Genomic DNA, 10,000 nt, shown 5'->3' with positions numbered 1-10,000 from the left:
ATGATTATTATGCTTTGCCTGCTCCAAAAAAATAATTACAGCCCTAAAGACCTATCTATAGGTTTTTTAAAAAATATAAATTGTTGTTAAAACAGATTAGGGTGGATAGAGTTTAACAGTCCAAGGTGGTGTCACATTTTTTAATCTTAAAACCCCAGTGACTACTTATCACTCGGGTGCATTCAAATTAGTCACAAAGAGCCTTAGTTTTCTTTGATTCATATTATACATTACTCCCAAAGAACCTTGAAGCTGGCAAAGAAGAACGATTTGAGTAAGCAGTATTAATAAAAGTGTATTTAACTTGGCATGAACTCAGAATTGGGATTAGGCAGTTTTGATTTCAGGATTTACAAATATTGTGAGAATATTATTATGCTTACACCATGAGTCATCTCCCACTAATACAATTATGCACTCTCACTCTTCATTTTGATTTGAGCATCAGGCTTTATGAAGGAGGAAGGAGAGAAAGAAACAAATCTCCCTCAATTGAATGTACACCAGTCTTTTAAGCCTTTGTTGTCACTCAACATTTCCTAGCCTGCGTGGCAGGCGTTTGAAAGGAAAGGGGAAAGGGGATTCCGGGCAATAGAGGAGCGCGATAGGCATGGTCTTGCACCCAGATTCCCTTCTCCTTACCTTTCAAATGCCTGCCACGCAGGCTAAACATTTTCTTGTACAGTTAAATTTAACGTAAACTGCCTAAATGCTGGGTTAACATAAATGAGCATCACTAGAAACTGAATTCAAGAACTGTGAATCTTTAGACTAATCAAACGTAATACCTGGTGTGCCACTTTTACTATTATAAACAGCTTTGTACATTCATACTGTCATTAAAGCAGAACTTACATAATATTAGTACTGCAAAAATTAAATGACCATGTGATCAAAATTAAAGGAATTACTTGCTCTCTTGGCAAACAAACAATGCAAGTAGTCCAAGTCCAAGTCTCATTTGTTTGTTTTTTTCCTCGAAAAAAATGCTTAATTTGCGACTGTCCATGTGATAATCCTGTGAGAATGCTAAAAAATGGGTACCATGTTTTAAATTGCTGGTTTACACATGACGTCATGGCAGCCTTGTTGGTTGTTAACAACAAAAACATTTCTATCCTATGGGAAGTTGACTCCATTTTCATGTAAATTCTTTGAAATAATGTTTGCTGTGTTGACCACCAACATGGCCACCATGTCACGTGGTTGCAAACCAAGAATAAAAGTACCCCTTTAAGGATAAGTGTTGCTAATAATATGTTGGAAGCTGAAGACAACTACCACACAGGTTTTCGAAACGTCAGTCACTATCAACAACAACAACGATCAAGATCAACCTACTTTTTATTTTACCTTCTTGTAAGCAGGTTTGTATTCGTATTAAGCGGGTTGAATTAAGAGTTATAATGTAAGGGCTTTCTTTTCACAGGAGCAAACCAAACTGTCCGTAATAATGAGGTGTTCTTATTAAGTGGGTGTGCATACTGTATTTGGCATGGGCACAACTCACTGCGCTTCTGGCTTCACCACTCAAATACCCACATATCGCACTTGCTCAAAGATTTTCAAGCAAAACAGAGACTGCTCACAACGGTCTATTCCAAACTCAGTATCCTGCATTACTATGTAACCAAAAGCAAAAGAAAAGAAACTAATAACATGAAAATTCTACTAGCCACTGGACAGTTATAACTTAGACAGCACCTTTGAATAATGTCATATAACATGGTAAACAGAAATCTCGCTTGTTTGATCAGATACAAATATGTTGTTTGTAAGTAAACAAGAAGCAATCCAGTTTGTTTTAGACCCATGCTTAACCTCATGAGAAACCCAAGTGGAACTGGCCGCTTCTGATCCTTTACAATGCTTGGCCCCTGAGGTTCCGTTGCACAAACCTTGATTTAATTTCCAAAGAATGATTCTGCAGTCATTACCAGCAGAAACCAACAGGTCATTTCCTTGAAATGTAGGAAAGTGGACTTGTGACACACTAGAAGTGTGTTTCTTAAGGCATTCATCTTGAGTGAATTTTTTCTTGCCCTCAAACCTGAAGAGTTGAATGTTTCCATTCCCTTAAGGAGGAAAAAAATCATTGTTTTAGTCCCCATAACTCTAAGAAAACATCCTTAAAGCAGTTACCAAAAGGGGAAGGTATTATGAGGATTTTCTCAAATTTTTGTGCAAACCACTATTTAAAATAATTGAAAATCATGAAGATACACTTGCTTAGTTGCTAATGTGCAAAAGAGGCCTTTGAGCAATGAAAGAAAAACATTTATGGAAGCAAACTCATACACAACCAAAACAAAGCAAATAATTATCATTGACAATAATCATGTATGGTAATTAGCAAGGATGAATGTATTCAAGTTTGATTCCACTTCTTTGCTACTCATCCTTAGGCAACAGCAGTTTTGACAAGACCAGGCCATTCATTAAGTAGATAATTTTCATATGATAAAAACTTTCCTACTGGGTTTCAAGTAGCAGTGATTGAAACTTGGTGACACTCAGTGCCCTCTAACCCGCGATCAGGGAGTCCTTCTGTATGGGAGAAAAAAAACGCCTGATCACAGGTTAAGTGCCCCTTGAAAGAGATGTGACGTTGGAGGAGCCTCCTTTCAATCCCCTCAATCTTCCCCTCCCTTCAATCTTCCTACAATGATAAGTCACGAAGAGTATCCAGAGTTTTCTTGGAAGACTGAAGGGCAACTGCTAAGTGGTGATGAGTCTGTTCACAGTCCCCTATTTTCCTGTGGTATTGGCAGGAATGAGTGCTACAGGTTCCCACCTTGACTGAGGGCGCTTTCCAAAAGTCAGAACTGGCCGGCCGGACCATAGCTGGACCAGATATTTTGGCAATGAATTAGCCTTTTTTCCAATAGTTTTTGCTGAAAAACCATCTCCTTTGGGTATAATATTAAGGATTTGACTAATCTGTTTGGTTAGTTTTTATTAAAAGTGAAGTTCTCATTACGATGGGAATGGGGTGGCTGGTCAGTTCTGACAAATGGAAAGAGCCCTGAGTCTATCTTCAAGATAATTTACCGGGGGGGAGGTAGGGGGGCAGTTTGGAATGAGACAAGAAATATTAGAAAAATATTTTTCTCATCTCCAATGCCTGCCCCCTGGAAGCTGGATACATTTGAAACCAATTACAAAATGGCTACCAGTGATAGTGAAGGCTCGATCTCAACGATCTTATGGAAATTAGGCGTCTGTGAAAGGCCTAAGGAGTGATAGGACAACTCCCCTGCAAATGACCTTTTCAGAGATGCTCATCTTGGTTCCTACTCTTACATTTGTTGTGGAAACTGACCCAGGTAGGGGGAGGGGTACTGCCATATATGGGCTATATAGGTATGTGCCGCTGTGAAGGGTATGGTTTACAAGCAGTTTACTCTAGGATAGGGTATATAAATCAGAGCGTTTGGGTCTAGAATAGGCTATCATTTTTCAGGAAACTGATCAGTTGGTTGAAGATTTTATCTAGACTAGAGATTGTGGTATAAGGTTTTGTTTTGGCTAGACTGTGCTAGAGACCTCAGTAGTTTCTGGAAAACAGCTACTCTAGGATAGGGGGGATTTGGGCAGTTGACTCTAGTATAGGGTAGCACAATTCAGCTGAACTAGCTCTGGTATAGGTTAAGGGTTCCAGGGTCCCTGCAGCACATCCCCACTCAGAAATTCCTAAAGTACCCCCCCCCCCCCCCCTGCCTGGGAACTGACATATAAAACTTTGTTACCTAATCCGGAAGCAAATTTTCTCCCATTTCCTGCCATATGAATTGAATGTACAAAGGGTGGATTCACAAAATAGGCCCCTTCCTGGCTGTCCTCTCCAAGCTCCTGAACATTTAGTTCCTGAAGGGACCTCCCAGAAGAGAAGTCCCAACTAATCACTTTAAAGTCCATTCCTCCAGACACAATCTCCCACGGGCGACTCGGCCTGAATTGAACAGTTGAACAAATATTCTCATGCTTTCTCCTAAGTGTCTTGAATAATCTACCCGACTGAATATCAACCACTTTGACCTCGCCACTATCGTCACAAGCAGCAAGATATGTTCCTCTGTCGTGTATGGTAACTTGATTTATTTCCTCTTCGTTGAACTCGAATTCACAAACAGTAGATGAAAGATTTCTTAAATCATAACCAAATATTTTTTTTCCACACGAGGCATACAAGCACTCTGGATTTTTTCCACAAAAACAGACAGAGTTGACCTCTTTCGACTCGGCTGAGGAGCAGGAAAGTTTAGTTTGGGGTGCCCCATCTTTCGACCAAACACAAAGCTCTTCTTCTCCACCTGAAGCTAAAATCCCTTCTCTGCTAACGTCTAAAGAGAGAACTGACGACTTGTGGCCTCCGATCCAAGTTCTTTTTTGCATAGTTTTCATTCCAAAAAAAGAGAAGCACAACGTTGTCACGCGTCTTGTCACGTAACTCTTCCCAGAAAAGAACTGAGCGAAAACTTTATATGGTAATCTTTACCTTATTTGGAAATACCTGAGCCCACATAAAAAATGTTTTTGACCAGTGGTGATAAAAGCGGTACTTTTCGTTCTCCATTTATGACGTAGATACCTTTTCGTGCTGGAAGTGGGTTTATACTTCTGCAAGTGTCGGGCCAAAAGTAACAAGCAAGATGAATCCCTTAACGTGAGTTAAATTTCATTCTTCTAGTATTCTTTTGTTATGAAGGAATGCTGCTCTTTCATCGCACATTGGTAATAGCCCATCACTATAAAAGCTTATCCTAGAAATTCTATTTCATCATGGCTGTCAGAAATTCAGGCACTGATGTCGTCTTCCAATTCCCTTCTGGCAGAGGCCTCTTGTCTTTTCCTCGTTGGCATTCGGCGGGCGGGAGGAATACAAGGGAAGAGAGACCTCTGATAGCAAGGAAGAATTTTGTGTTTCACAGTTATAAGTGGCTAAGTAATATTAATTAGAAAATTCCTTCTGTTTGTACATGAGTTTTCATCATTCTTCTAACCACATAAATTTTGCAGGAACGTAAAGAATACTGTTAAATTAAATGAAAAGATGTTGGAGATGGGGGTAGAGGACAGCGAGAGCTGGCACAAGCAGTACAAGGACAGTGCTTATATTTTTATAGGTGAGATATACTGTCATTAAAGATGTCACATTTTCGTGGTTTGAAGTGGTACCTCTCTATAAATTAAACCATTTAGTCCCAGGAAAAGAGGATGCTTATTTTCAAAAATAAGCTAACCATAAAACAATGATACAGGTACAAATTTCGTCCACATTTCACATGGTGGCAAAAGCACCATGTGAAAGTACTGTTAGTGTAGCCTAGCTGTCAAATATAACACATACGTATTTCTAGTCAATTTGTTTTTCCAGTGGAGAGAAGCAACGACCAGATAAAATTAATTTTGTCTAGGTTAGGTTTCATTTAATGATTAAAATAAAATAAATAATGATTTGGAGGTAGTACATCCACAAAGTGGTTCTTCGTCTACCTGATTCCTGGTCGAATTGGAATTTGGGAATGTTGGTTTTTGAGGATAGGGGGAAACCGGAGTACCCAGAGAAAAACCTCTCGGAGCAAAGGAGAGTAACGACAACAACAAACTCAACCCACATATGGCGACGACGCCGGGATTTGAACTCGGGCCGCATCGGTGGGAGGCGAGCGCTCTCACCACGGCGCCATCCCTTGCTCCCCAAAATGAATGGTCTCACCATATTATTTTGTGTACAAGACCAAAAGTTTGAAATATAGAATAAAATAATGGTAAATAGTGCCATTAAAAAGGGCTGCTGAAGAGGTTTTGTAATAATTATTATGAATTGTCCACTAACCGGTTGTTTTGATACAATGTTGTAACTTTCAATACGAACTCAAGCAATGAAGTTGCACAAAAATTTTAATCACTTCAAGTATAGTTTGTGCATGAACAACAAAAACATTTTGGGTCAATATTCTTTGTTTTTTACACTGTAAGCCAAGTATGCGCTATTTACAACTCAGCTGAATAAACTTGTATCTAAATCACTTCCATTGAAAAGACTTTGTATCGAAATGACCAGTATCTGAATTACCCCACCTTTCTGTTGCTGTGAACCAAAATTTGCTAAGATTACGTGTTTTTTCAGATAATGTCTCTTTTTTTTCACAAGGGTCTAGATTTAAGGTTTGCTTTTATTTTAGGTGGACTTCCCTATGATCTTACAGAGGGTGACATTTTGTGTGTTTTTTCTCAGTAAGTGCTACATTTTACAATTAATGATCATTTTATTTGTTAATACTCTGCTGTTGAAATTTAATAAATTCTTGTGGAAATTTCAACAGGATAATAATATTTATCAATATTTGTTTTATTGTAACAGATATGGTGAAATTGTTAACATAAATCTTGTGAGAGACAAGAAAACTGGAAAAACAAAAGGATTTTGCTTCTTGTGTTATGAAGACCAGCGTAGCACTGTTCTAGCTGTGGACAATTTTAATGGAATAAAGGTTGGTACGTTTATCTTCATCAGTGACATAGATGAAACTGATACTCCCTTTTACTCAGGGACATAGCTGAGGAAGAGCTAAGCAAGCTTTTTTATTATGCCTTCAGTGATTAGCTTAAGCACGCAAAATTTAGTTAAAATTTTGTTATTGTTCTTGGTCAAAATTAAATTCAGGTGAAATTTTTTTTATCCCAGGTTAATTATTTTCTCCTTTGTCTCCTACAACTGTTGACTCCCTAGCCTGAAAAAGCAGTCAACATTTGGCAACATTACCACTGGTTTCCCCACCAAATGATGTCTGAGAACCGAGCACAGAAATTCCATACTGATGACACGTTACTACCCAAATCTGGTTAGTGCTTTTGATTGGTTGTGCCTCGTGGGAAATTTGATTCAACCAATCAGAAGCACAACCCCAAACTGGACAGTGACGCATCATCTGTATGGAATTTTTGCGCTTGTTTCTAATACGTCATTTGGCAGGGAAACCAGTGGTAGCGTCGCCAAATGTCGGCTGTTTTCTCAGGCTATTAACTTCCCTATGATTTTTGGAAGCAGATTTTGCACATTTTATTCCCAAGAATAGGTGATAATTTTTAAAAAAAAGGTTGCCTCAAAATTTTGGTATAAAGAAAAATTGTACCCTAAAATGTGATAATGAACATATTGGTACTCCGTGTCCTTGCAATTTCAACAAAACCCATCAGAATAGCTTAAACTTTCAAGATGGCCAAAGTTCTCCAGCCTAAAACATCCAAACAGACAAACAGGATTTAGGACAGCTCCAAATTAACAAAACTGACTTCTAAAGCATAGGGAAATACATTCGAGACATTTCTGACTTTCTTGGAAAGATTCTTTCACTGGGTTCCCCTTACTGCCTCCTTATGAACCTCTGTCAATTTAATTTTGACGTAAATAGCATATTCATAATAGTACTATATAATTTACAGTCCATTTTTAAGTATTATATTTTGTCCTTTTTGTGTCATTTAGCTTGGTGGTAGAACAATCAGAGTGGATCATTGTTCTAACTACCGGAGGCCATTAAGTGATGAGAAAGATGAACATGGGAACAGGAAAGAGATTGTGGAAGTAGGGTGTGCCCCAAAGACACCCTCCCCTTCTCCCCCACAATCTGAAGAAGATGAAGAGGTTGCAGATCTTCCAAAGAAAAGAAAGAAAGAAAAAAAGGCAAAGAAACAAAAGAAACATAGAGAAGAAAAATCTAAAAAGAAGCGGGAGACCAGTGGATCAAGTGAGGAAGAAGGAGGAGAGAAAAAGCCTCGGCTTGATTTGGTAGATAAGGGTACTTCAAGAAGCGAACCAGGTAAGGCACAACATATGGAGAGAGAAAGGCGTAGAGAGTATGATCAAAAGGTGTCATATCATGAGAGGGACAAGTATGATTCTCAAGGTAAAACTTTGCATGAACGGGGACATGATGGTGATAATAATAGAAATTATAAGAGACAGGAAGGTATGGAGTATAACTCTAAGGATGATCACAGTCACAAACATGGGCACAGACATGACTTTTATGATAAGGACACAGTTGAAGCACGTAATTGGACTCGTAAGGATAATCGTAATCAACATGCAGAAGATGAGCACAGAGTCCAGAGGGACAGAGGTGCTTCTCGCACATCGCATCATGGCAACAGAGATAAATACTTCATTGAGAGAAGAGACAGGTCTGATAAACAAGACTACAGGGCTGCAGATAGAGATAGAGCTTATGACAGATCTGATAGGTACAGTGATCACAGGGGTCGCAAGGATAGACGATAGTGCTCTTGTGTTGCATATTGTGCTGTTTTTTAGTGTTCCAGAAAATGTCTATCCGCCCCCCCCCCCCCCCCCCCCGTGGGGGTTTTATGATCAGATCCCCATCCCTCTGGAAATTCTAGTCCCTATGGTCTTTAATACCCACTTCCTCTTTGAAGTTTCCAAGACGCTCAATGGGGTGGATATTGACTTTTTCCAGAACCACATGTTTTAAATTATTTTTAGTTTTATATTTTATTTATTTTATGTTGAAGTAGCGCATTGTCTACGTATTTTGTTAACAATCACCTGTCTCAAAATAAAGTTGGCGTGAAATTTTGTGAAGCACAAAGTTTGTTTTTTTCTGTCAAGCTAGAAAACACCTGAAACATTCCAGGAATTTTGATTGCATAGTGACCAGTTCCACAAAGATCACAACACACAAGCAGACTGCCATTGCTGCTTTCGGTACCTGATTGACTTTTTCCTTGCAATAACACTCTGGTGTTTACAGTTTTTGAGATTCACAGTTACCTCTCATGCTTGGTATTGCTTTTATTAAAATAGCAATCACCATCCAACTCACCATACCAGTTACTATCAGGTTTTTTATTACCATCACAAACTTATTGTTTGTGTCACTCACACCACAACTTCATTTTATATTCCTAATTTTTTTTTTTTCATTTCCTGATGAAGTTGTGGATCAGCAAAAGCTCAGAAAAATCATGTTAACAAAATAATTTAGTATATTCACTTGAACCACTTACTTGTTATTCAAGATGCTACTGAAGGACAACATTAAACGTTTTAATACTGAAACTGTTTTTTTTTTTTCTTTTCTTTACTTTATTGGCACAAATATTTTATAAACAGTAATTTATAGACTAAAGTTAGCTATAACAGCCTGTATCAACTCAACATAGAGCAATTTTACTTGACCCGTGAAACAATTAATAACAACTAGTGGGAAGTAGCTACAAATAAACAAAAGAAGACAATAGAATCAGCGCATGATAGTGCGTAGTATTCTACTACCTATTTCACGGGTTAAGAAAAACCACCCTGTGAAATAACACCTAGCATATGTTTTATTGGCCTTATATTTTTTGTGGAAAATAGTCTTTCAAGAACCTGCTCTCCAGATTCCAGGTGCAGTAACACTGTTGCTTTTTTGCAACACTAACCTTGGCTTTTAAAATTCTGGTGGTTGAATAGACAAGGAATTCATGACTTCATTTTCTGGAGGAAGACCAATATTTTATTACCTGCAACCAGAATAACTTGTACAAGTTTGGGGGAAATTTTGGCGGCAACGCCAGGGAGAGGAATGGGGTGAGGGAACGTGCAAACCTGCAATGGTCGGAAAACAGTCATATCCCCAATCATCCGGTATTTTCATGACATTTATATGCAATGTCTATAAATTTTAGAACTCTGCTGTTTAAAAAAGATGACAGAAAGAGAAATAATTTACTATTTGGAAAGTCGCTTATTGGCAATTGCTGTATAAAATGTGTGTAGAAAATCCACACAATCGAATAATTGTTTGATCTTTGCACCAAGAGACTCAGAAGATCCTGAGTTCACGAAGTAAACTTGGATCTTCCAAGAATCAAGATAAAATGTGCTTACATTGGAAAGGAATCAATGAAAAAATAACAAATATAAATAAAATTACATTTTGCCTTTCTCAGGGAAAATGTCTATTTTTTTTTCCTCGACCCAAATTGTATT

At 38.2% G+C, this 10,000-nt stretch overlaps 4 protein-coding genes across 5 annotated transcripts in view; 2 read left to right on the top strand and 2 right to left on the bottom strand.

Annotated features, from left to right (window-relative positions):
• LOC140949882 (transcription factor Dp-2-like) overlaps window positions 1-864 on the top strand; it is a 17,562-nt gene extending 16,698 nt beyond the window's left edge. The window contains exon 14 of the mRNA XM_073399023.1: window positions 1-864. This exon is cut by the window's left edge and continues 1,123 nt beyond it. The gene's annotated coding sequence lies outside the window, so the exon portion shown is untranslated.
• A 462-nt stretch (window positions 865-1,326) lies between these two features.
• On the bottom strand, window positions 1,327-4,441 carry LOC140949883 (WD repeat-containing protein 53-like). Its single transcript, XM_073399024.1, has 2 exons — window positions 3,750-4,441; window positions 1,327-2,075 (listed from the first exon to the last, which is right to left on the bottom strand). The coding sequence occupies exons 1-2, from the start codon at window positions 4,402-4,404 to the stop codon at window positions 1,717-1,719; spliced, it is 1,014 nt and encodes a 337-aa protein (XP_073255125.1). The 5' UTR covers window positions 4,405-4,441; the 3' UTR covers window positions 1,327-1,716.
• A 156-nt stretch (window positions 4,442-4,597) lies between these two features.
• LOC140950510 (uncharacterized) lies at window positions 4,598-8,372 on the top strand. The gene is made up of 5 exons (XM_073399751.1): window positions 4,598-4,666; window positions 5,020-5,126; window positions 6,189-6,240; window positions 6,368-6,497; window positions 7,493-8,372. The coding sequence occupies exons 1-5, from the start codon at window positions 4,653-4,655 to the stop codon at window positions 8,285-8,287; spliced, it is 1,098 nt and encodes a 365-aa protein (XP_073255852.1). The 5' UTR covers window positions 4,598-4,652; the 3' UTR covers window positions 8,288-8,372.
• A 230-nt stretch (window positions 8,373-8,602) lies between these two features.
• LOC140950509 (integral membrane protein GPR180-like) overlaps window positions 8,603-10,000 on the bottom strand; it is a 9,140-nt gene continuing 7,742 nt past the window's right edge. For both annotated transcript variants that reach the window (XM_073399749.1, XM_073399750.1), the window contains one exon: window positions 8,603-10,000. This exon is cut by the window's right edge and continues 565 nt beyond it. The gene's annotated coding sequence lies outside the window, so the exon portion shown is untranslated.

This window comes from Porites lutea, chromosome 10, assembly GCF_958299795.1.
Source record: "Porites lutea chromosome 10, jaPorLute2.1, whole genome shotgun sequence".
NCBI lineage: Eukaryota > Metazoa > Cnidaria > Anthozoa > Scleractinia > Poritidae > Porites > Porites lutea.
The sequence above is the reverse complement of the archived record's forward strand: the minus strand, read 5'-3'. Positions and strand labels throughout refer to the sequence as shown.

Bases quoted from the DNA above. Each gene is read 5' to 3' on its own strand.
- LOC140949883 (XM_073399024.1), bottom strand. From the start codon at position 4,404: ATGAAAACTATGCAAAAAAGAACTTGGATCGGAGGCCACAAGTCGTCA. The intron at 2,076-3,749 runs GTAACAAAGTTT...TTCCTCCTTAAG, and splicing joins AAAATTTGCTTCCGGATTAG to GGAATGGAAACATTCAACTC.
- LOC140950510 (XM_073399751.1), top strand. The intron at 5,127-6,188 runs GTGAGATATACT...CTTTTATTTTAG, and splicing joins CAGTGCTTATATTTTTATAG to GTGGACTTCCCTATGATCTT. The intron at 6,241-6,367 runs GTAAGTGCTACA...TTATTGTAACAG, and splicing joins ATTTTGTGTGTTTTTTCTCA to ATATGGTGAAATTGTTAACA.